Source organism: Xiphophorus maculatus, chromosome 18 (assembly GCF_002775205.1).
Source record: "Xiphophorus maculatus strain JP 163 A chromosome 18, X_maculatus-5.0-male, whole genome shotgun sequence".
In the NCBI taxonomy this organism is placed as follows: domain Eukaryota; kingdom Metazoa; phylum Chordata; class Actinopteri; order Cyprinodontiformes; family Poeciliidae; genus Xiphophorus; species Xiphophorus maculatus.
The window spans coordinates 18787473-18815051 of NC_036460.1; the positions used below are offsets into that span (position 1 = coordinate 18787473).

General features: G+C 36.5%; 1 protein-coding gene across 7 annotated transcripts in view; it reads left to right on the plus strand.

Annotated features, from left to right (window-relative positions):
- Nucleotides 1-26148, plus strand: part of LOC102220183 (glutamate receptor 4) — a 118837-nt gene extending 92689 nt beyond the window's left edge. Inside the window, exons 14-18 of one of the 7 annotated variants that reach the window (XM_023351337.1) lie at nt 4722-4920; nt 9631-9878; nt 15902-16016; nt 17824-17938; nt 20875-20961. In XM_023351337.1, coding sequence (XP_023207105.1) covers nt 4722-4920; nt 9631-9878; nt 15902-16016; nt 17824-17901 — 640 coding nt within the window. In that variant the 3' untranslated portion in view covers nt 17902-17938; nt 20875-20961. Of the gene's footprint in view, nt 1-4721; nt 4921-9630; nt 9879-15901; nt 16017-17823; nt 17939-20874; nt 21123-25912 lie in introns of those variants that run through there. The other 6 variants (XM_023351336.1, XM_023351334.1, XM_023351333.1 and 3 more) reach the window with 6 other exon arrangements.
- The last annotated feature ends 1431 nt before the right edge of the window (nt 26149-27579 follow it).

The window sequence follows — 27579 nt, forward strand, 5'->3', positions numbered from 1 at the left end:
GAGTATTTTACACGTGAGACTTTTTAGCATTTGTCTGTGATGCCAGAAGTGTCATAAATGTATTTGTTTTGATTAATATTTAAAGTAAAAGCTACATCAGTATTGATTTTCAAAATTTTAGAAGTTTCTTTCATTTTGGTGATTATTCTCAAAACTATTATGCTTCTAGTAAAATTGCTTTTGAAGGTACTAAGCAATTCTGATTGTACTTAAAAAGCATAAAGTAAAACCAATGGCGTGTCATAGAAGGCTACTAAAAATAAACAAATACAGCAGTGTTTCCAATGTTAAACAATAATCATAAACATGACTTTAAAAATTGATTGTCCAGGTCTCGAGTTCGGTCAGGTTTGCTTCCTGAATAGATGCAAAGCTTTGTTTTCTTTGTCACTTCTGAGGGATTGGATTCAAACTCAAAAAAAAAAATCCTGATGTGAAAAGCAACCTTGTTCCATCCTGGGAAGCTAGCCAGTCAGGAATAGATGCCTGGCCAACCTGGAAGCTGCGTCATATTATTGGCCAGTCAGAACTCTTTCTCTATGGCCTCACATATATGAAGCAAGGACATTTGAATTAAAATGCTGTCTTCTAAGGAGTGCTTTTCACATTAAAAGTATTTTAAATACATGTCAGAAACATCTTCACATTATAGATTTTAGACATACTAAAACATTACAATTAAAGAATATTAAATACTGAATCCTCGTGATTTTGTGGTTTTGTTCTCTAGGTTGCTTTACATAAATTAGAGGGTAGATTGTTAGAAGATCCTCGTTATTCCAAGTTTCTGAGAAATTTATTTTATAATGTAGAAGGGTATTTTTAAGACCAAATAGTAGAAGAAAGCAAAAGCTCTTAGGAAATGAAAAGATCAGAGTTCATGGATTTGTTCACTCTTGGACTAATTTATATCATATGCTTTTTCTCTCTTAACTGAACGACTGAAAGTGTGGGTGACTTAAAAGCACCTTTTGTTGAATCTGCCCAGACTACCAACAATAAAGTAGCAAGTAACTCCATGTATATTGCTGGTGGGTTCATCAGACTGTGTAATGAGTGGTAAATCACCTGCAGTTCTCCTATTTTAAAAAATCAAGCCTAAAATGATTTCCAGTTATTACCCAGCAAAATAAGCAAAAATGAAACAATACACACGCTTCAGTCAGGTGATAAAAATCTGGATGCATGTGATAAGAATAAAAGTATTGCCTAAAGCAGAGTGTGTGAGAAAGAAAGCCTGGGAAAAAGAAGTACACAGAATGCCATTAATCTTTCACACAGAGAATTGGGGAGGCAATCTGTTGGCTATCATAGATGATACATGACCTGCTATAGGATGATTCGCCTGTTGCATACCAACTCCAAAGCAACTCATGGATGCGGCACACAGAACAAAGGCATCCGTTCCAAAACTGCTCTCCATACTGGCTTACGGAGGATAGCAGGCGGTATTGAAAATAGAAACCAAATATTCTCAAACTTTACTCTATGGCCATAGGATGAATTAGAGTTCCTTTTTTTATTATTTGTTAATAGATAATCAAATATATAAGGATTTGGATGTACCTGGAGAAAAGCCAAATATGTACAGGATTTTTGAAGTATGTGCAAAAGTGGTTATCTTTAAATTATAGTGTTAATCTTTCAATTATAGGTCAGCCCAAACAATCAGATAGCTGATTGATAATCATTTAGAGAGGGCATTAGGTCATCAACCAATTAGAATTTGTCTAATTGACGAATTCGCCACAGCCTGTCTCTTAGATTACAGCTGCTGTTTCCTATCTTGCCAGGTATGATTGAATACTGAAAAAAACATATCTTACATGCGTCTAAACATGAGGAAATTGAGTGATTTTAATGGAACATCAAGTCCTAGTACAATAAGGGGCGCCACGTTATTTTTGTGTTGTGTGTTTTTATGCTATTTCCACTTGTTTTCTTGCAATAGTAAAAACATGTTCCTTCTGTCTTCCTCCTCCCCCTAATATCTGACAAGGTTGTTCATTTTATCAAATGGAAACTGTTGTTTTTGTACCAACATTGAGCCCATTAGCAACACAAACTATGTTTTCCCATCTGCTGAGGACATCTGCGCTTTGGGAACGTTGCTGAACTTTTCAATTAATTTCAACATCTGTAATTTTTCTTGTATCTATTGGTGTTTTAGTGAACATCTGTCTATGTTAGTCTATTCCAAAGTCTTCTGAAAGTGAAATAAAAAACTAACCCTAAAAAAATATTCTTCAGGGAGCCATCAAAATCTTAGACTGGTTCATTTACTCATATAAATCAATACCTCAGAGCCAAGTCCTATCAATTCAAATTTGTGTGCCTGTTTGACAGCAGGAAATGTTCATTTGAGGTGTTCTGGCCTTTGAACAGTAACAAAATGCAAAGCATCTTGAAAAAGAGATAATTTTCTGTGTACACAGAGGTTAATACACCTCCCAAATTCCTGTCCTTTTCTCACTTCAGCACAAACTCAATAAAACCAAATACACCACACACTAGTGAATTCAGTCAGGTTGAGGATGTTGCTAAATTACTAGCTGTCCGTCAGTTTAATATTTAGCTGCATATAAGAGCATGTGATATACCTAAATCCGAGGAAGGGGATTTAATCAAATTTTTGTGTATAATCGTTATCTGTACTTTCAAAGGAGTCCCCTTTTCAAATAAAGAGTTTCAATCTAACAGAGGGGGGAACTTCTCTCCCCCCTCTTACTGATCAAAATAACTGCATCTTGTTCGTGCATTTAAAGCAGGTTCTCCCATGAGTAATTGCCTCTTTACAGACTTCCACACCTACCTGATGGCCATATGAAAAAATGCATATATTGGATTCATAAGCACACCACACACAAGACACCACTTATTCAAACAGCCGTCTTTACTGAGTCAAACGATGAAGAATTACTTGCTATTATTGAGACTCTTATTACATTTAACTCTAGCAATACTGCTTTGTCCTACAGGCAGCACTTTGTGAATTCATCAAGCCCAGTTACTGTGAAGCTGTGTTTGAATTAAATGTACAACTCATTTTGCAGTATGCATTAGATCAAACTGGCACCTCTCTCACCTCATTATTATCTTTACAGCTGGTGGCTTTTTAAGATTTGTGCACTTACTGATTCAGTGTTAAACCTTTAATATAAATTTCACCCAGCTATGTTCTCCACTCTCTCTTTGATTCTTTACTAAGCAACAGGGGCATTGCAAGATATGAAGGTATGGTGGGGGGCGTGATCTGAACATGAATGAAGCCTGGATTGAAATGTTTTCAAAAGATCAAACACATTTTAATATCAGAAAAAGAACAGCCTGAGGAATTTGTTTATTAAGCATAAACAGACTGAGCCCGAGTGAAATCAAGCTTAAGGAGACAAACTGATAGCTTAGACAACATCCTCCTGGATTATCTGGTACAGGGAGAATACGTGGCGTTCTCCTTCAAACACCATGTCAACCACATGACAAATATTTCCTTTCTTCCATCTAAAAAATGCTATAGCCTCCAGCCATCACCCCCTTCTTGGGCATTGAAATATTCACCAATACCTTAATCAACTCCAGACTTGATCAATGTAACAGCATTTGTTACATTGTCCATGGGGGAGATATATTTTAGACTGGCTTTTGTATTTTGGTTGCTCTGTTTTACATTTGTTCTCAAATGTATTTAGATTTTAGCACAATATGCTACTTTTGGACATCTCTTAGCCTATTTGATGTTTTTAGTCAGTGATATCCTTGAAATAGATATTCTATTTATCTTACAAAGATTGCAGATGTTTGCAGATGCATATTCAACATTTCCTAAATATTATGAACTTCTGTGAAGTTTTAGATTTTTCAGCTGTTTCATAAAGCCTCCTTCCATATAGTCAGATGTTCTTGTAATCTTTAAAAGTGGGCTTTTAGGTACTATGATTTAACAGCAGCAACCTTGTGGTTGAGTTTGATTGCGAATAGTGATGGTACACGGAATATGTGAAGATATTTATTGGGAAATGTGCATTAGGAAAGTGTGTATAATAAAGCCTTTGCTGACGAATGTTCTTGTTTTCTTTCTATTAGACTAGCAAGGTATTTTACCAGGTCCACCATAAAAAAGTCTAAATGTCTCAGACTCCTCATCCTTGTTTCTTCTAATAGACTTGGTTTTGTTTGCTCTCTTCGCCACTTCTTTGTATAAAACAAGTTCATGCAACCAAAAGAAAATTAAATGAATTGCCACTTACGTTAGCTTGCAATTGGTGGATGAAGAGACTAAACATAGAGAAAGAGACTGAGAGAATGAGGTGCGGAGTGAGACGGCGCAGTGCCCAGATTGCAATCTGTTTTGTCAACTGTTATTGTTACTGCTGAAATGCTTTTTAGGCCTGAAAGTCAATTACTTTGGCAGCTCCAGCAGGTTTACAGTCATACACACTTTAGTATTAAAAATGCTTGTGTAAAACAGCACATTGTCTTGACAGAAGAATTAAATGTAATTTTTTTTTCTCCATTCTGTCTCTAATCTTATTTTAATCTTTTTTATCACTCTAAATCACCTTTTACCTTTACCATCTCCCTCATCTACTTTCTCATCTATTCTATCAAATCACCTCTTTTATCTACCTAATCTCTTCGCTCTCTTTTCTGGAAATGCTTTTCCCCTTCTTCCCTTTTCTCCCTCACTCTCATCACTCCCACCCCCACACCACTCTTTGTAGGTCACTGTCTGGACGTATTGTCGGAGGTGTGTGGTGGTTCTTCACTCTGATCATCATCTCCTCTTACACAGCCAACCTGGCTGCTTTCCTCACTGTGGAGCGGATGGTCTCACCTATAGAAAGTGCAGAGGACTTGGCTAAACAGACAGAGATAGCCTACGGGACACTGGATTCAGGCTCCACCAAGGAGTTCTTCAGGGTATGGACTCTCTGCAGACTTAACTTTGTCAAGAGATTTTGTTCAATGTATTTACTTTCTTAATTGATTTGAGTGCCAGACAAATAAATCCAGATTAAACACAAAAGGCAGTTCATTTCTTAACATTTTTAAGATAAATCTTGAATCAAAAGTAATCTGACTGATTTATGTCTCTTTAGTTTTATCAGTAAAGATGAAAATCATAAAACGAATGAGTTTTTGTTGACCAGCCATTCTACAAAGATTTGACTTTCTTCTATGCATTTCTCATTTTATAAATAATGGCTATCACTCTGGTTGGCTGGAGGTGCAAAGCATTAGAAGTGTATCTAAAAGCCCTGCCATACTGACAGGCTTCAAGGATTTTCTGTCCTATTTGTTTTGGAGATTCTCTAGATCAGTGCATACTCTGGTCTTAGCCTCTTAAACTGTGGCTCATCACATTTAATTCAAGATGTTACAGAGGGTAGGACTTATTTTCAGATTCTGTCAACTGGCTTGACTGCTTTTTTCTCTTTCTAAATTAAATTATCACTTCAATGGGTGTTTTGTTTTTGTACTTAGATCTTTGTCAAATACTTGTCTCTCTTGAACACCAAAGAGCGTAACATGTTAGACCCTATAATATATTTCCATCCCTATACAGTGTTTGCAATAATGATACAAAGACAAGGGTATTAGCCAAAATATTTCAAGAACTTAAGACAAAGGTTTTCAAAATGTTTGTTTTTTTTGTTTGTTTGTTTTTTTTTTACTTTTAAGAGGTCCACTATAAGTTAAACTGCTGTTTCTTAAATGGGCTGGGAAAACATGGGACATTGGTATTCCATATCTTTGAAGCTTTTATGGTAACTCTTTGGGTTGAACATAGGAAGGATTAAGTGATATAATTTATTTTTTGGAGCTTTAGTGATGAAGTGTCACTTACATGCTTTTGTTGTTTGCTTGTTGGTTTCAAGAATTCATTCCCATGTTTAATGTTTACCAACAATTTATGAAGGATTCTTGAGGAATCCTCTCAATTATTAAACACAGCTGAGCAATGTTTATCAGAGTCCTTATATTTAATCACTCTCCCACCAAGTCACACAGAGTTATTAACTTGCTAATTATCATCAGAGTAAATTATACAGGAAATTAAACTATGTAAACGAAGAAAGGAGAAACATATAGAGCTAAATGCTCTGCAGGGAGCTTTTATGGGAAACAAAATTAGACGGAAAGTAAATTATCCCAGAGAAAAATCACGATGCCTTTTGTCCCATTTTAACAAATGTATTATTGATAGGTGTCCCACCAACATTTGATAACACCAAAGTGAATACAGTTATGAAGTTTTTTTTTTTTTTTTTTTTTCCTGCTGACAATAGCAAAAATCTAGGATGGCATTATACACTTTGACCCCAATATCCTCCATCACTTGTGTATGTGCTTTTGTGCTTATGCGCTTCTATGCTTCTGAAGAATATGTGCAATGGTACTTTTGTTTGAGTGTTGTGTGTATGCCTGCGTGTGTGGGGGTGTGCGTGTGTGTGTGTGTGTGGCGGTGGTTGAAGAGGGGGGCAGGGAGGAGGTTGGTCGAGGAGCTAGTGGCAGATAGTTTTTACTTCTCTGAGCGGCTCTCGCATCATCAACATAACGAGCATGCCGAAATCTGTGGAGGGTGAAAAAGCAATTTAATCTCCCACAGCTGAGGGGGATTCGCCACCACCATTAATTATGTTGGGGTGTGTGTGTGTGTGTGCGTGCGCACGCCTACCCACACACACACAAGTGCACGCCTGTATGTATGCACATTTAGCTAAATTGTATGAATACAGTTGACATGCGCATGGATGTTTGAGTAGCGTGTAAAATGCATCTGTTCCCGTGTGTATTTAGAAAATGTGTGCATGGGAGGCCTGAAGGTGACTTGGAGCATCCATTTCCTCCTTCACAGCCACACTCATTGTTAAAGAATTTAGAAAAGCCACAGTATTTTGTCACACATCTATCCCTCCAGGGCTAGACAGTGTTTTGTACGTGCACAGAAGCTTCAACATTACTGTCTCCTCTGTGTCCTGGACATTACACAGACAGATGAATGAAGGGGCTGCAGAGGATGACGAGAATTTATGATAGCTTCCCCTGGCCGGGGTGAAAAATAAAGGCAAAGGTTGGGGAGAAAGTCAGGATATAAGAGAGAGAGGAGGGGAATATTGGTCCTCTTGAATGTGAATGGCATTATTATAGGATAGGTGTCCGTCACGCACCATCAGCACCCTGACACACACATACCATCCCCTGGTGCTGGTTTCACTTCCTCAGGCCCTGGCTTGTTACTTGCAAAGCAACAAGAGTAACATTTAAATACCAGGAGAAAGCGAGGGAGAAGAAATCGAATGCTTGTGGAGGATGCTTGTTATTTTCACTCATGAGTAAACACAGTTCACACACTTGGACAGAAACAAATAAGTTCTCTCAAACACATATAGACTGGTGAAAAAAATCGCCTTATATGCGGACGGAGGCCAACGGCTTTATCACTCCGGACAGACGCCTACTGAAATACTCCTCAGAATTTGTAGCTGCCTGATTAGCATGCAACTGTTCAAGTCATTTGAAGTGAGACTGATGCTTGACTTTTTGAGAAAGATATAGTGTTACATTCAGAATGAGATTATAAAAGTCATTATATGCCAGAGCATCAAAATGGTAGATGGATAAGACAGCCTTCAATCAGCTGTGTAATTTTATTCAAAATTCAAATTGTATTCCAATCAGCTCTAAAAGTTTGGGTGTACAGCATTCAAAGCTGTAGCAATAAATCGCAAGCTTTAAAAACATATTTATAACATAAACAGCACTAAATTATATCTGTGTTGTTACATGTCATGTCATTTGGTCAATTTATTAAAAAGCATCTATTAAATTCAACTGCAGTTTTCATTTTAAATATTTCTGTTACGTCTCAAATACAGCAATTACAATTCAATGATTAAATCCATAATTTGATAAGCAGCAAATTTTGTAACCTATGTGGAGGGGCATTCAGAAATAGACACAAATTCAGTGGAAATAATAATCGTTTAAACATAAATATCTAAATAAATTCAAAAACTAAATATTATTCTACATAGTATGGTAGACATTAACTGTTTTTCTTTTTTTTACATCTGATAAGGAACAGTATTTATATATTTTACTGTTAAATGTACAGTCAGATGTGAAGGTGTTATCAATCCTAGAACCAACTTGGTTGTAAATAAATGGCTCTTTTAGGCCTTACATGGCATGAGATCGCTTTTACACAGGATGCAGCGATGTACCACAGCAGAGCCTTGTGTTGTACAGTAGGCAAAGTTTTACAAAAAAATATGTGAATATTATATTTGACAAGTAAAAGCTCCCTGTTTGTGTGCAGTGCTGTCAGCTACAGTGCTGGTTCTGTTGTGTTGAAGCTAACACCAACTCTTCATCCTGTTAGTGAAAATAAAAACAACAAAATCAAAAAGGAGACAGTTGGTGACTTGCTGTGATACAGAGAGCAATGTGACAACTGTATTATAACTTTCTACTTTCAGCTCAGTTGGGATCAGTTTAAAAGCGCAAGCCGACCACAGAGTAAAAATATTATTTAATGAATTAGTGACTGTTTTTGGTTTGAAAGTCTCGTGGTTGTTTGGTTTGCTATTGAATCAAGAGTTTTCCCCCCTTGATTAAAAAAATAATTCTGAATTATTTCAGTTAAAGCCTTCTGTTTGTTACAGTGCCTTGAAAATAGGCAGAAACACACACATCAGTGTTTTTATTATGATTGTATGTAAACATTATGAAGGTAAATTAAGCCTAGTAACTAAATGTTTATCCCTTATGTTTTATGCTTTAGATCTTTTTGTAAGATCCCTTTTATGAACATCAGTTTTTGAACATTGTCCTGTCGGTGGGATAGATATGAACTATGAGTCATACCAACACATAAGTATGCTTTGATCTAAACCAAACCGTTTAGATCACGGTTATCTGTTCAGAATTGATTTCAAGTCTTCTACAGGTTGCAACAAGTTTGTTCTGTTTTTGGCTTTTTTCATCTTCCCATTAGCTCTGACTCTCTGCCCCCATTGAACAAAGGTATACCCACACCATGATACCACCACCACCATGTTTCAGTGTGGGTTTTATGCAATGTTAGATTTCCACCTCACACAGCATTTTGCATGTAGGTCAACAATTCAGTGTTGGCTTTGTCTAATCAAAGTATGTTCTTCTAACATGTTTGCTTTCTTCCATGCATGGCTTACGCAAACTTTAAAGTGCAATTACTTTGCTCTTTCTTTTGCTTAATGGTGGAAACTGATTTTTAAAATATTAATTAATTAATTAATTGTGAATTATTGAATTTTTAAATCAAAAATATTTAATGTTTTTCAGTTACAATAAATTTCTTATAAGGTCATGACATTTGGATTCTAGTGATGTATCAGTACCTCAACTGAAATGGTAAACAAATTTCTAGGCAGGAAAAATATTTTTTTTTATTTCATATTAACATGTTTTTTTCTTTGTCTTCATAGCAAGTGTTTAAAAAGCACCCAACATAAACATTTTTCAAATGTTTAATGGCCACAAAAGCTGTAATCTGCATCAAATTCTGCATCTTTACCTTTGTGAAACAATGCCTTCTAATGTGCAAATAACCCTTGGTTTCTCCTCTCACCCGCTCCACCCCAGAGGTCCAAGATAGCCGTTTATGAGAAGATGTGGTCTTACATGAAGTCCGCTGAGCCATCCGTGTTCACCAGAACCACAGCAGAGGGTGTGGCAAGAGTGCGCAAGTCCAAGGGGAAGTACGCCTTCCTCTTGGAGTCCACCATGAACGAATACACGGAGCAGCGGAAGCCTTGTGACACTATGAAAGTGGGAGGAAATCTGGACTCCAAAGGATACGGCATTGCCACACCGAAAGGCTCACTGTTAAGGTGGGTGGAATAGTGTAACAATAGGAAACAGTAGCAACACTGATACTGTACTATTGCTGCAAAATTCCACCTACCCTGCTGTGCCTTTTATCCCACACAGATTGGACTGTCACTGCTGTCAGGTGGCAAGTTTTTTTTTTTAACTTACAAATCTAAAGAACTGGAGTAATGATCAATCATTATTTTTTTTAATAGAAATTAAACTACAATGATTATAAATTAATTCTAACTTCATGCATCAGTTTTCACTTGGCAGCAGTGACAAATAAATGTTGCAAATGTAAAATATTATATCATCATGCTTTCTCATTTGCTTTAATTTTTCTCTTTCTTGTTTTCCTTTTTTTTGTATCATGTGAAATTGTTTCTGTCACTTTTTCTGCTGTACTCTCTTTTGATTTAGGGCTTGTCCCCTTCATTTCTCTGTCCAGTGTCGCTATCATCCACACATCTCATTTGTGGTTCTTACCTCTGTTGCACTGTCAACCATTCTTCCTTTTTTTCCATAGGGCCAACTACCAGGTAACTTTGTACATTTGTCTGCTGTCTTAAGTGTGTTTTTCCATGATGATGATGATGATAATGATGATGGTGATGATTAGAATAAAAAATATTTAAATGTATTCACAGAAATCTGCCATGAGGAGGGGTAGAACCTCAGACTTTTGGCACTTTCTCCAGAGCCACAAAGGGGGGAATTTATAGACAATCAGGAAACATAAAACTGAGGGGCCTGGTCAATGGGGGGACTAGTGAGTAAAACTAACAAGGATTCTTGTGTCAAATTGCAAAGTCAAAATTAAAATGAGTATTTTATTGAATTTCTGGATGACATACAACTGTAATTTCTTTTTAAAGAATGCCAGATGAAAACATCAAATGATGCAGTACTTTATATCAATGTTTCCATAAAAGTTTGATTAAAATAAAAAATATAAGATAGAGGAAATGAATGAGAAAGCAATTGAATTTAACTACAGTTGGTCAGTTTACGTCCTTCACTCCTCTGACTTATTGGCTTGAGTTCACAGTAAGAGCAACCAAGGATTTTATTTTAGTGGGACATTAGTAAATCTAATTCACTTATCAGATCACTATGTGAACATTGCAAAGACTTTGGGATACATTATGGTTCACAGTAAACTCGAATCAGAAATCAAAATTGGGTCCTGATTTTGCCTCTTCACCATTTTCTCTTTGCCATTTGGATTGGTCATGCAAAGCATGTGTAAATTTATTTCTCAAGCAGTGGTAATTTTAGTAATTTTCTTTAATTGATAATTATCTACTGTGAGAAAATGCAGCTTTCTATTTATCTCAATAGTTCTTACTTAACTGAAAAGAAAAACCAAAAGAAGCACACTGGTTTCATTATTTGGATATGAATCGACTAGAGGATCTGAGAAATAGTACTTTTTTCTGTGGACATTACTAAAATAATGCTCCTCTTCGTAAGACCATTTATTTTATGAATCACCCAGGCAGTCTGTGCAGTAAGAAAAAGAAAATAAATTAGCACATCCAAACAAATGTTTATAGATAGCGATCTACTACTTGCCCAAACTCTCTTCTTTTTAGCACTGCTTAATACCTGTCTGTCCTCGAAGGAGCAGCTCATGACTAAATGAAATATAAATTCAAAGACCATCGTCAAAACGTAAACCAACCAATCACACAGGAATTATTGCTATCTACCATGTAAATTCCACAAGCCTTAATTTAATTCATATCAAATGAAAAACATTTGACTTTTCAAAAACATATTGAACTTATTATTTATGGCCCTGTTTGGAAATGTACTAGCTGCTACAGAAAAAAAAAAGAAGAGCTTTAAACAAATTTGTTGGTAATAAAATCTGACCTAAAATTGCCTGACTTTTGTTATCCGCTCAATATGGGGAAAAAAAAATTTGTGAGGCTTTCCAGAATGCCGCAGAGGCTACTGATGTAAAATCACAAATTCAGTGAGCTGCAGTATATTTTTATTTAAAAATTAACATGGTTCAATTCCACCTACATAGTATTTTTTATTAGATGACAAAACTCCCGACAAACTTAAGTTTATAAACTAACAGACGCCATAGGGGAGAAGTAAAGGAGCATAAATTGCTTTTGATTTTATAGAGATCAGTGTAAGCATAAAGATACCGTAGACTACAGTACTATAAAGCTTACTGTAGTAAAATATCAGATAGGTTCCTGTCAGCCAAAAGGCATTTCTACAGAATTCTGCAGCACACAATGTTTAGTACTGTATAACATAAATGGAGCAGGCTAAGATCTGGTGACTCCATTGGGCGTGGTCAGCTCTGAAGACGATCAAAACAAACATTACACTGCACTCCAGATAAAACCCACCCTTACCCTTCTCATTTATTATTATTATTATTATTATTATTATTATTATTATTATTATTATTATTATTACCACTAGGGATCATACACTGCTAAGACAGCCCTGAAAAACAGTATTTTTCCTTCTAAATTCAGTAAGTTTCTATATTTTACTCTAAATCAGCTGTATTACTGTACAGCTTTAGTAGGTAATGTTTATCAAAATGTTTGTTTCTTACATATTTTTAAAATCTGTCGCCATATCCTGACAGTACAATATGAGACACATAATCTGTGAAAAAAATCGAGCTCCTCTGCCTCCTCCCTGTGGCCCTACTGCCATCTGCAGAAATATACAGCTCCTGGTTAAAAAACCACCAATCAGAGCCAGGACAAGGGTCTAAATACTGTCAATCGTTCTTGTGTATGCACTGCTCACACCCTCCCTTTTCTGCTCTGCTGTGTTATAGGAGATCAGCACACAAAAAAACCCACTAGCGGTTCTTTTTCTAACTTTATTCAGGTTGAGTCGTGTCTGTGACTCCATCCACACCCAATATTATGGCTGACGTAATACTATGAACTCTTTCTCATGGCTACTACAAAAAATTATCCATCTCACCCCAGGGAGTGAAAAAAGAAGTGGGCAACCTAGACCCTCCTTCAGTAGCCAACTTACCCCTCTGAAGAGAAGATTTCCAGATTGCAGAGCAAACTTTCTGTCCAGTCTTCAGATACTCCTGTGATTCCCAGTTCACCGGGAGTCCTGTTAAATTCTCCCTCTTATGTTCAGAGAGAGGAAATTATGGGGCATACAGCACAGTAATCACTTCAACAGTGCCATATAACACTCCGCAGCACCTTGACAGTTTTACCAAGCACTCACTATTGCCCCAGTGCACCTATCTTTTTTTCTTGAGAAATCAGACAAAATGAAACGACCTTTTCTTCAACCGCACATGTTGTCAAAGGCAGAAACCCTCCACAAAAAAAAAAGAATTGAAAATAATCTCCTCTTTGCCCAACAGAGGGAGCATGGACTCTTTACAAGAGATGTGAATGGTGTACGGTGACCAAAAACGACACGGCTTCATGTCAACATGCTGGAACTATACACAGTATTTCTAGTTGTTAAAGAGTTCATGCCCTATATGATCATTCACCACATCTTGGTAAAGGAAGACAATTCCTGAAGCTTCACAGACTAGCCAGGGAAAAAAAGTGAAGTAGCAATAGATTTCTAGCGATTCACGCAATGGAATTACCAGGAAATCTGAACAGATAGGCCAATCTTTTAGGAAGCCCTCTGTACCAAGAATGGATGCTGAACCCTCAAGTAGTGCAGCAGACCTGGCAGAGATGACAACGGGCTGTGGTAAATCTCTTCACCTGATGGGAAAATGCTCCTTGCCCCAGTGAAGTATCTCTTCCAGATGCTCCACTGGGCATGGACGTGGTGGTACACTCGTGGCCGAATGTGTTGCTCTATGTGCCCCCATGTCTCAGCCTAATATCCCCAACTCTGCTCAAGGTGAGAGAACAGGGCTTGACTTTGATTCTGGTGGCCATTGAAACCCTGAGTGGTGGAGATAATCCAAGTTCTGTCAGCAGAACCATGGTCCCTCCTCATTCTCAGAGACCTTCGATCTCAGGTTCAGGGAGAGATTTATGATCCACATCCAGATCACCTGGCTCTCTGGACATGGTGGCTATTAAAAGGTGGACCCTACATGCAGCAGGCCTCCCTCCAGACATCATAGAACCCATTCAAAATGTAAGCACTTCTTCTACCCGCTCTTTTTACAGTGGTTAATTGCAAGTTTTTGAGAACTGGTGTGTGGAAAGACAACCAAATCCTGTTCAGTGTTTGGTGGTGGATGTTCTCTGCTTCCTGCAAAGCTTATTGGAGAAGGGAATGTCTTTCCAACTATTAAGGCGTATGTAGCTGCAGTTTCAACTCAGCAGGTAGAGTTTGATGATAAACCTGTGGGGCCTGAAATATACAAAGTGAAAAGTTTAAACCAAAATGCAGGAGTTTTAAATTGTCTATATGTCGCTGTTTCCCACAGAGGGAAAGTACTGGAGAAATTTGACCAACTGCTCTCTCTTCTGCTCCTCCATCTATTTGTGTCATCATTTGTCAGATTTGCTCTGTGAAAGGCAAAACATAAACACTACTTCAGTCTCAAGTCCTGTACTATAACTCCCCCCCAAACTTCTATTGTGCAAAGTTTTTCAAAACCCCAGCCTCCCTGCAGTTCAACTCCTGTTGGAAAAAAAAAAGGTTTCCATTTAAAATAGAGAAGTGATTGACAGGATGTGGATATGTTGCTGTTTAAGCCTCCTTAAAACTAATCATTGAAACTATCCATGGTTGTTTCTGATTTCTGTCAGTTGATAAGAAGCACTGTCTTCCAGTCATGTGGCAGTGAGAAAGCCTGAGTTTGAGTCTTCCTCTCCTCCTGGTGTACTGTTCACAGGACTAAACTGACTTTATGATGTTGCTGACAGGCATGACTACTTTGATATTTAATTTTTCAGCAGATAAATGTTCTTTTCTTAACTAGCTTAACTGCTGTTATATGAATAATAATGAATACCTGTAATGTTTTTTTTCTGATTTTCATATATGTTTCAACTATTTTCTTCCATACCTTCTAAGTTGAGATGTCACAGCTTGTAGAAAGATCCCCCAAAGAACACTGTCTCTCTCTGAAGCTGAAGTATTTCCATTTGGAAATCTTTCATGATTATTTTTTTGATCAGGCAACAACTTTTCAGTCCCAGCATTGGATGAAATGTAACCTGACCATGAGGTTCTGAGATATGTTGTCAGGTATGCGGTCAAATCGGCAGACTAAGAAACATCTAGACTGGCACTATGGTAGAGATCCCAATACATTACTGTAGAATTACAAAATCATGGGTAGCAGAGAGCTTCTGGAGATGAGAAAGAGGAAAAAGGAAAGAAAAATAAATAGAAAATAGAAAAAATATTGCTACATGAAACTAACCTAAAACAAGTGAACTGGTTTGGTTTAATTTAACTGAGGAAAAAAAGGTGTATGTTTTTATTTTAATGCAGTTTATGTAACCTTCTGGTGTCACCTGTACACAGTACATTACACATAGATAATTCTAAGTTTATTTTGTTCACATGAGACAAAATTGCTTTGCATACAGTCTAGGAATGTCAGATTATTTAGCCTGGTCCCTGTGGATTTAGTTTGAAGGTCAGTTAGCTTGGTACAGTGGGAAGGACTGCTGCAGTTCTCATCTGTGCAGCTCGGCAGAGAAAACTGAGGATCGACAAAGATGGACAAGAGCACCATCAGCAGGCTGCAGAAATATGGTTACCTTAGTTTACTCATATAGTCTGTAACCTCTGAGGAGTGCATGCTCAGAAACAGTGACAGAAGAACCTGCAAAACTTTGCAAGTTAGCAGAACACGGATTAAAAAAAACCCTCAAACAGTAGGAGACAGGGTTGTTTGGGGTGCCTCTCTCCCCACTCGCTCACCTTTATGCCTTAAGCCCCTCTTGATTTATCCTTCCCATTCGTTCTCTCCTCCTTTTCCTTCTCTCCTTCTCCCCCCCCTGGCTGTGATTTCCATCTATCTTGTCTGTTTGTCCCTCCATCCTCTGCTCTGACCAAACTATGTTATCTGTCCCTCCTTTTTTACTTAAAGAAACGCGGTCAACCTGGCCGTGCTAAAACTCAACGAGCAGGGCCTGTTGGACAAATTGAAAAACAAGTGGTGGTATGACAAAGGAGAATGTGGCAGCGGGGGAGGGGATTCCAAGGTTAGCCCTCTCTGTCTGCCCCACCCGCCCCTCCCCAACTACTCAATGACAGGGGCCGCTCACAAGCTGCAGGAGCTTGCGATGGCCCCGTCCTTGGAGAGTGTGACACATGCATCTGCCCCGCCGAAAGGTTTATGGACCATACAGGGAAGGAAAAACCCTTCAAGATATTCACTTGCAGAGAGAAAATATTTTATAGATACAGACAGAGAGTAGTATGCAGTAAGGAAGCCCTTATTTCAAAATAAGTATTTGAAAAAGACTTTTTTTGAAAGAGCAAATTGGTTTGACTAAATTCCAAAAGGTAGAAATTCAACAAATCATCAAAAAACTTTATTTTATCATAGTGCATAACATATTATTAATTTCGCTATTGACTTAGTAAGCATCTTCTAAAATGAGAAACAGAAGAAAGCAATGACAAAATTTAAGTGATTAATATTAGCACATAGAGAGCAACTACTGTGAAGACAGGAATATTTCCCCCCTTGTGGCTGCTCTGAGTATAGGAGAGAGAGAAGCTAATCAACGGTCTGAGGACTGCACATTCAAATTGTATCCAGTCCTTAACTGTGGAGCTGTTGTACTTACAGATGTTAATCAGGCAATTTCTATATGTCAACATTTATTCTGCATCTGAAGATGCGGGCAGCGCTTTGAATTATCTAAGTGTTTATATAAAAAGTACAACATCTTACATAGTAGTAAAAAAAAACAAGGAAATTATTTAAATACATGTAACCAACTTAAAACTAACTTTATAGTTAGCCATTCTGTAATTACAGACTTAGTCATAAATAGTTGTTGACTCAGTAAAGCTCATTTTACAATTATTCAAATATCTGTGGTTTGCACATTTTTGTAAGTATTTAGCTAATATAAACACATCTTCACGCTGAGGACCCTACACTATGGATTCTTGTTGGCTGCATATAATAGAGAAACCAGTTTACACATTTAATTTATATAATTGCAATGTCATAATGATGGCATATAAGCCAGTAGGTTTTCTATGCCTTCATTGTAAGCAACCTCAAAAAGTAATATCAGTGTGACGCCAATTAAATGCATTTTTATTTATCTGTACAATATAGAGTTGGGGCATCACCAACTTAGAAATTATGAAGACACACCAAGATAATTGAGATTAATCTTTTGGAAGTGTGCCTGTGCAGAGTTGGGTGCCAGTCTAACCATTAACAGATGTTGCATTAGTTTACTTTATATGCAAAAGCTTTCTTGGCAAAGTCTGAATTAATTACAAACTGGATCAAATTTAGAGCTAACCAGCAGAAAAACGTAAGCTGAAATAATCGACTTTAACATTGCAGCAATATTCAAAGAACTGTAACTACTATAATTAATTATATCATATCAAAAATGGATTTAAATAGTCAGTTTATGAAATCTAAAGCTTCATACTTTAAGTTGGACAAGTGTAGCTCTCTCTCTCTCAGTAGCAGCATAGAGCTAGCTTGATGCTAATAGACCTGTCTTGATAGTATTTTCTTTCTGGTTCATTGTGGAAATTAGCAGGGGCAGAATGAATGTGTTACCATGAGTGACAAAGGTGGGTCCCACTCATATGTATGTAGCTCGACTTAGCTCCTTGTAGCCCTCCCGCCCCCAGCCCCTCCTTAAACGAGCATACACACATGTACTCAGTGGGATCCAAGCTAGGTCACTTGTAATGTATGTAATCAAAGTTTTCTATGTGACTTGAGATGTTCAATGCAAATGTGAAATACCATAATAACATAAAATAACATGACCTATGATGTTATTTATGTTATTTTTACACGCAAAGAACCCCGGTAAACCTTGCAGTTTTGAAACTGAGCGAAGCAGGCGTCTTAGACAAACTGAAAAACAAATGGTGGTATGACAAGGGAGAGTGTGGACCCAAGGACTCTGGAAGTAAGGTCAGTCTCACGCTGCTGTGGCCTGCAGAACGCTAGCCTAAAACTCATCTTGAATGCGCTACAGATTACTGCAACTACTGCCTTAGAAGTACCTTTTTTCAAAACTGTCTTATTTAGCCCAAAATAAATCATAAGCATGCTTGACATACAATTTAATGGTGATTTCTTAAAGTGGGCTATTTTTATTAGATTAAATTAAGGTTCTGGTTTACCCCAGGCCAGAATAATAGCAAATACTTGTCCAGTTTCTGTAGCAATCTGCGGCAACACCATCTTCATTACAGTTCCAGTGGTATCAGAAATTCCCACCATTCATAATTTTTGTTTATTCTCATTTGTTACTTTAGATTTGATGTCTTGAAACAAATCTACTCTTGGGAGTAGTGCTGATGTATTATAGTTATTGTCCCTTGCTTTTGTTCTTCATATTTTATCAAGATAGGATAATTTTACATTACTTTATAGTAAGGGTTTAAAATACACATTCAACGTTTTCTTTCACTCTTTGCGAAAATAAAATACTGAACCATTTAAGTAGGTGCTACTAGGCCTGTCACAATAACAAATTTTGCTGGACGATAAATTGTCCCAGAAGTTATTGTGATAAACGATAATGGTGTTTTGAGACCATTTTCAAGAAATGTAATGGTAATGGCAAAATGTAAGAATACATTCTCAAAGATCAATAAACTTTGAATTAGTGAACATTTAGCACTGGAACCTGACGGCATTTTAAATATCCGAAATAAATACACAAAACAAAAGAAGCAACAAATGAAATTAATTATGAAGTCTCTGGAAACAAAATTGTCCTTCAAAAGTGGCTATTTAAAACCAAAGCACCTTTTGGCATCCAGATTTTGGTAGAAAGAAAGAATAAAGAGAAAAATGATAAATCATGCAAATGGAAATTATGGAGTTTCTTTTCATTTATTATGCAATTGATTTATTACTTATTGTGACAGGACTTGGTGCTACTAGAAGATATTACATTAAGTTCCTAAATGCAATAAACCTCTTAATATTGTATAATGATTTAAACACCAACTCCAATTAATTTCATGGAATGTTTTGCAATAGAAAAAAAAGCAGCATGCACCTGTGAAGTTGAAGGAAATTGACAAATGATTTTCATCATAACTTGTAATAAAAATGTGATGTGTATTTGTATTTAGCCTCCATTAGTCTGAAATTCTCAAAAAGATCCACTACTGATGCCCTCAGATGTTACCTAAAAAGGCTTTTGTTTATGGTGAATCTGTGATTGTTGCAAAAGTCAACATATTGACTGATCAAGGCTGAGTACATATGCACACACCACACCATTTGGTGTGTTTTTTTCTAAAACAAATTTGAAAACAGCATAATTTTCCTTCCACCTCACACTGATGTACTTAATTTATTACATAAATCCTGATAAAATACATTGAAGTTTGCATTTGTAACATGACAAATATAGAAATTCAAAATATATGAACTCCTTCGTAATGCAGGTAAATTCACTTTGAAATGGTTACAAATGTAGCCAGACAGAGCAATTGATTATATACACAGAAATCTGAAATTTTTCCAAATATGGTCAGAAAAGTCAACAAATAGGAATAAAATTATAAACATCTCAATTCTAACTGAATGAATAGCCCTATGTAAACTGAGTTATTCCTAATACATTTAAAACTGCAATATGTAACTTTTAAAAATATTTATTAAATCTGTCGCCGTGTTTTGAGAGCATAGAATGAGATGGATAATCTGTGAAAAAAATCAAGCTCCTCCATCTTCTCCCTGAGCTACTATTGTAATCTGAAGAAATGCTCCGCTCTCAAAAATAACCAATTAGAACCAGGATTCGTTCTGGTTCTGATTGGTTCACAACCTATCAGAACCAATGAGCAGCATTGTCGATCAGAAAAATGTGCTAATAGCGAAGAAACGACTTACCGTTCATGCTAACTAGCCTTATCATCTGTGGCAAACTATGTTGTGGTGAACCATCTGTAGTATAGTAGATAGCAAAGGGAAGAGGGTGAGCATTAGAGTGATTGACGGCGCTAAGACCCTCCTCCTGTCTCTGATTGGTTGGTTCTGACTGATTGGTGTATTTCTGCAGTTTGGACTTGGAGCACTGGGAGACGGTAGAGGAACTAACATTTTTCACATATTCTCTATCTTATACTGTCATGATATAAAAATAATCCTAACAAATATGTAAAAAAATACATATTTTAGAAACATTACATACTGCAGCTTTAAAGAATATCGTCTTAAGTCTATAAAAAGCATGATTTAAATCAAACAAGAGCTAACATATTTTCATATTATATTTTTATGTAAACATAGTTACATCTCCTCTCATTAAAATTATTTTCACTTTCTTTTTTGTAGTATTAAAAAAACTTATACAATATAAAATCCTTTGTAAGTTTCTAAAATGTTTTGTAGGTTACTGTCTTTTACTGATATGAAAAGAAGGTGCTTAATTTTATTCTCAGAAATTTTGAAATCTGTTTGTAGTTGTACTTATGTCATAAATGTGTTTTTAAATGTGTTTGGAGTGTTTGTGGTGGCAGTAGTGAAACTTGTAGCTAGTACCATGTAATATTGTGATTAGTCCTATTACTTTAATGTCTTTGTCAGTAGCATAGAAAATCTTACATCAACAGAATATTTATTTTGCGTTATCTTCTTTTCTGTGTCTAACTCACTCTTCCTTATTCTCTCTGTTTCTTCCCTCGTTTCACCCCTATTGATCACTTTGCTCACTCTACCTCCTCATGTGCTCTCTTCTTCAACTTGTCTTTCCACTCTTCATCCATTCAACTTTTTTCACTAATTTCTCCTTTACTCATCCATATCTTTTCTCTACCCATCTTTTTTTTTTTTTTTTTACAAACACCTTGACTCCTCCGTCCTTCCCTCGCTCTTCCGTCCTGCAGGACAAGTCGTCTCAGGCTCTAAGTCTGTCCAACGTGGCTGGAGTCTTCTATATTCTCGTTGGTGGCCTGGGTCTGGCTATGCTGGTGGCCCTGGTCGAGTTCTGCTACAAGTCACGGGCCGAAGCCAAGCGCATGAAGGTGGACCTTAGCCCCCCCCACTGCCCCAGCCCCTCCCCCAGCACCCAGAATCTAGCCACTTATAGGGAGGGGTACAACGTGTACGGCTCCGAGGGGGTCAAGATATAGGGGTAGGATTTAGAGGCTCCCATATATAGGTGGGGTTATGGTGGTGTTGATCATGGTGGTAGTGCTGTAGAGTTTGTTTTGTGGAGGCTGTCCTGCCACGTTCTTGATGTGATAAGGATGTGGTCAAGCATTGTGGAACCAACATAACATTTTTGTGTTTTGGCTGTTCTACTTTTGTTTTGTTTTTGTTTGTTTTTTTGTTTTGTTTTGGTTTTTTTTAAACTTTACTATCTCAACATTTTCTTGGATTATTTATTTATTTTGGCTTTAAATATGGTTTGTGCTTCTTTTGTGATTGAAGTTAGATTTGTGTCACCAAAACTTGGCTCCATTGTCTTTGGCTGCAGATGATGATGAGGGTGATGGTGATGGTGATGATGATGATGAGGAGAATGACAGTGATGGTGAAGCTCTTGGCTAATAAACAGACTAGGCACCTGCATTGTTATTTTAGAAAATTTATAATAATATTGGGATGAATCAGGGATGCACAACTCCAATGACATAGATCAAACTTCTAAGTAATTATTTTTTTTATTCATCCATGTATTTTCTTTAAAAATTTAACTTGTTACTTATTATGAGTTAGATGTATGATCTTTTGTGATATTCCATCAATAAAGGGCAAGACAACAAAGGCAGGTGTAGACAGTTTCTAAATTAAACATTGTAGTTTATATTTTTACCTAAGTATTACCATTCCAGCAACAATAAATGTGGAAATATTGGTAGTAATTATCTATTAACAATTGAAATTATTATTTTTTTTGCTGTCAAACGATAACAAAGTTAGTTTATTTTTGAATCTTACCAACCTGGGAGCATAACCTTGTTACCAAGGTTCTCCTCATTAAAATTTGTGACTGCTTCTGGCTACAAATTAATTAGCTACTGTGTGGACAGCAATTATCATGAATTTGTTTCTGACTAGACCATGTTTCGGTGACCTGATAATGTGACTGGCATCTAATGAAGAATGTCAAATAGAAGCTCCTAAAGGGTATACATTCTAATTTTAGCAACTTTTCAACTATATTCAGGCCTAAAGTAGTGACAGTTGAAACCAGACGTTTATATACACACATAAAAAGACACATACATAATTGTTCATCAAGAAAATAGTTTATATCCTACGTAACACAATAGTCTATCTGGCACCGTAATCTAGATCAGATATCATCTCCTATATAAAGAAGAAAGGTATAGATACATAAGAGTGTTTGTTGTCAGGAAAGTGCCCTTAAAATACCTGAATTTCTTTGAAAAGCAATAACATGGCCGATTAAAATCTATTTATTATTTGTGCTTTTAATAGTTACTGGTTTTATGGCTCTAAAATATGCTAAAATATATATGAAGTCTTATAGATAAAAAAGAAATAGGACTGCAACGCTATTTGTTTTTAATTTATCTTTGCTTACTATTATTTGACAACCTACATATTTAGTAATTTATTTTCAGCACATTGCTATTTTCACTTTGTTCTCATTCATCAATCCGATCAAAATAGTGGCATTTATGATTGAATTAGTTGTTGTGATCATACATTTTCCAAACAAATGTTCCTTCAGGATGTAAAAGGCAGAGCTAGAAGTATATTGCATTTTCAATTCAATAAACCAAAGATAAATGAGTGCATAGTAAGTTCTGTAAGAACTCTGATTGCTATTAGCTAACAGCGTTTTCACTCATGCATTGCGTATTCACTGTGTCATCCGCAAACTGGAGTTGTGCAGCCCTGCTACCAATGATCCAAACTGCCCTGTTTGACTTATTCCAGTCCTGGTAACTTTAAAACAGCCCACCTACTTACTTTGCATCAATAGAGAGGGATAATTGATGAGCAAACACTTCATATAGAACAGCCACTCAGTGATGTTGCAAAACCATGACTCATGTTTACTGATAGCACCGAGCAATTACTGTGGGGGTAGGTGAAAGAATATGCTGAACCCAGCTTTATTGGCCTGCATAGCAAACCATTCAGACGTAAAACAAGATGTATTTCACCTCCAACTAAACTGGCTGCCCAAATAAAGTATTGATGATTTAACAAAGGACTCGAGGTATAGTAATTATCAGCTTCAAGATTGCCGTTTTATCTGTTAAATATAAACTGGGAGACAATAGTCAAAAGCTATTATTGAAATGTTTTTTTTAAATCTTGCCATCTGGACTTGAACGCTAAGACACACATAGCATTTTGTTTTCTATAATTGTAAATAAATCATCCATTAAGAGGGTAGGTCTGAATCAAAAATCTGTAAACAAAGGGTTATGGCTCTCAGAAACATGAGGTTTTATTTTCAGGCCGCAGCTGTTGCATCACGTGGTTGCCTGTTTGCGTGAAGTGTTAACCACATCTGACCACTATAGTCAGTCACTCCCTTTCTGTAAATCTTAACATATAAATGAAAATAAACACTCCTTCACATTTTCCTTTTGTCTTTCCAAGCTCCTCACCTTCCCAATTCTATCCTTGAAAATCCACACCTGAATCTCACAGACTACAGAAGCCTCAACCCAGAAATGCATGTCACCCCTAAATGCAGATGTCTACTTCCCGAATCTTGTCTACCTATTGTTTGTTGACTGTTGCCTGCTTTGGCATTTGTAAAAGAAAACTGTACATTATGATTAGACAGCATATGGAGATGGAGACATGAATGTGTTGTTTAGATTGCATTTAGCCCATTTTTAGGTTAGGTTTTTAAAATTACATAAAGGCCATGTGCGACATTCAACCATAGAGCAAAGTAGTATTGTTTTGCATGCAAATGCATTTTGTTCCCTTTAGAGTAGCAAAATTATTTTTAATAGCTTAACAAAATTTACTGGTGGAGCTTTTGAGCAGTATGAATAAAGTCTCTACAAGCATCTCCATACTGCAATTTTGCAATATTAATAAAAAAAATCTAGCTGAACAGCCAAGTGTGCATTTCTTTTAATGCATACTTGAATAGGTGTCCTCTCCTACCATTGGAAGTACGGAGTTTCAGCTAGTAAACTTTTACTCAAAAATAAGATGTTTAGAATATGTTTTAACCAAATAATTTTCTCCAACCAACAACCTAAGAACAAATCTGAGTGATCTGCTTTAGTAATAATATTTTAAAATTGTTTCCCAAAGCTCATAGTTGCATTGTTCTGATGCCAATTGTACAATTTGATAAAAAAAATTAGTTAATTAATTAAAAAACTAAATCAAATTCAGGCAATATCATTCATTGATAACATAAAAAATAAACAGTATTTTTGCATATCCTTATAAGTAATAGTAATCATGTTTTTTTTTGTTTTTTTATTTGTTGCAGCACATTATCCTCCAGATTTACTGGTACTCCAGAAAAATATGTGTAAAAGCCCAAAAATGCATTATTCTTTTTATGCACGTTATAGTTTTTCTCAGTTGGTTTCGTACATTTCTCAGAGCAGAAGTGAAATTCTCAAAACTGCTTGTGCATTCTTCAAATCATCCTTGTTAGAATAATTTTATTATCATTGTTACATTAGTAGTGCTACTAGGGTCATCTATTTGGTTAAAGTGAATGTGTGTGAGACAGAGCTAACCTTTCTTTAACCCTTAAAACCAGTTCTTTGAAGATGGTCTTCTGATGAGTTTTCCCTAGTCGGCAAGTTCTACTGCAGAGCTTCAGAACACATGGTGAGCTGTTCAGAGGAGCAGTTCGCTCTGTCTTCTCCTTTTGCAAAAGCTTGGTTGAAAACTCAAACGTTGTCTGTGGTTCTTTCTTTGTATTTTAGGTACACAAAATACCTATCAATCCTTGATCACTTCACTTGTTCACATCGAAAAAACCTGTTTCTCATTTCTTTCAACAAGTTTGGTATATCTATTCAAGTGATTGTATATGAGTCTTCACTTTTTCCTACATTTTCAATTGCTTATGCCATGTGGATCAAAATGAGTCTCTGTTGAATTGTCTCCACAACATTTAAGCACAAGTTCGGCATATAAGTCTTTCATATTCCTATACATTTCCTTTTCTTTTCCCAAATCTGTCCTGAATTGATAAATTGCTCCCAGGTGAATCCTGAGTTGACAATATAACTAAGCAATTTGATGGTCTTATCTGTACACATTGACATGAGGACTTGTCATTCTGATGGCACTGACATGTTCATTGACACGGATATTTATTTTTGAGAGATAAGCTAAGGATTTTGAGAAATAGTCTGGTAATGCTGATAATCCACAGTGTTTTGCTTTTTGTACAAATTGTTTTGAGAAGTGCACTTACTGTTTTGCAGATGTCGAGGATGATTCGAGATATTTACCAAAGCGGCTGAAAAAAATGCAAAAGAAAATAAAAAGGAAACAAGAAAAATAACTAGTTTTAAGTAAAATAATTTTGTCATTGTTAAAAATTGGAAAGAAAGAATGATGTGCTATTCAGGTACGGCTGAAAAAAGATTCATATTTATCATAACTCCACATAGGTGGAGGTTAAAACTTGTATGTGCAATTTGATTTTTATAAATATTACCTAAAGACTTCTAACAGATTTATTCCAGATGTGCCAATAAATGTGGAGGACACTGTATATGTTGCTCTATTTGTGTGACAGTGATAAAGTGAGTGTATATTTATGTGTTGTGTTCACAGGCACATGCATGTGTAAGTGCTCTGGGCATGTTGGTCAGCAGAAATATCCATGTGTTCAGTGAATGGATTGCATATCAGATGATTCCCATGTTTCTGTGATGAGTTTTTTTTTTTTTAAACAAATCATCTCTCCACCTCCTTCCTATGTCCTCTCCATCTCTTACACAGCTCTCTTTCTCTGAAGCCATGCGGAATAAGGCCCGACTGTCCATCACGGGAAGCGTGGGGGAGAATGGCCGCGTCCTGACTCCAGACTGCCCCAAAGCCGTGCATGCTGGTCACGCCTCCCTCCGACACCCCGGCCTTGCAGTGGTCTCCTCCGGACTGCCCTGAAAACCAAAAACACCTGCCGTGCCTTAACCACACACAAACATGAAGACTTTGAAATCAAAACACACACACAGAAACACACACATGCTTGCAGCATATCATATTCACACACACACGCACACCCCCGCATTACAGCGACAGAAAACTGAACAAAAATACTCAGAAACAGAGACATTTTTAAACACTTGAATACACAAGAACGAACTTCTGCGAAATCATTTCACCTTCCTGCTGCCACTGGCTCAATTTACAAAAGACAAATGAACTAAAACTGTGAAGTGAGAGGTCCAGAAAAAGAAAGATGAACAACCAAGACTTCACAGTTACCTACAGCATTAAGATATTTTTTTTCTTCTTGTTGTTTTTGTTTTCAGTTTTTGGAAAGGACGATATTGTGATCATTTCAAGCCAACGTGAAAGTCAGCACAGATTTTCATTATTGAAAAGAAATAATAATCTGGGACAAAAACCACAAATCCAATCAGACCATGATGATGGTGGCAATAAAGATGATTGAATCTTTCGAAGACACCTAAAACACGCCCGTTCCTACTCTCTTTGGATATTAATGGCTCTTAAGCCACACCCTCTGGAAAAAGGCCTTAGTTATTCCCTGCAAACACTATTTTCATGATCATCATCATGGTCATCATTTACTTGCCTGCAAAGACTGCGTGCCAGATATTATAACTATTAGGAGACCAGAAAACTGTAAGCTTGAACGGTCAGACTGTGCAAACCTGCTCCTTTGCCACAGACTCTTCATAGTAAATGAAAAAAAGCCTTTTTTAACGTACATACAGAATAATCTTTTTGCTCTAAGTCAGCTGGGTGATCAACCATTGCAGTACTGAAATAACCTCGAAATGTGTGGCTACTCTTTGCTAAGGAATACACAGAAATTTGTAAAAGAAAAATATATTAATAACATTTTTTTTTCATCAGCAGTAACATTATATTAATAAAACCACTAAGCAGACAGATGAATATAAATTTTTGTTAAGCAGCAATGGTAAAGTTTGAGCTCAAGAGATGAAAACAAACATATGGGCAGATCTTTAATGGCTCAAAATGCTTCTCAACTTAACCACTGGGAAGTCAGAGAACTTTGCAAAAAGAAATTGATGAAGGCTGCGTGAAACGTTGGTTTAGAAAGAAGTACAACGCAGAACTCAGATGCTACTAAAAAGGTGAGCTACAGTGCCTTTCAGAAATTTTCATTCTCCTTGAACTTTTCCATATCTTATTATAGTACAATCCCAAAGTTCAATGTAATTTGTAAGAACTTTACAGATAATGGACTAACACAAGGTAAAGCAAAATTATGAGGTGAGAGAAAAATGCAACTTCATCTTATATCTTCTTTTGATCAAATATAAATTGGAAAAGTGCAGCATGTATTTGAAGTCCCAAATCAGCCTCAAGTCTTTCTTCCTGAATTGCTCTGTATTTGCCTTTATTTGTCTTCCCATCGACTTTGACCTGCTGTCACCTCCTACTGGAAA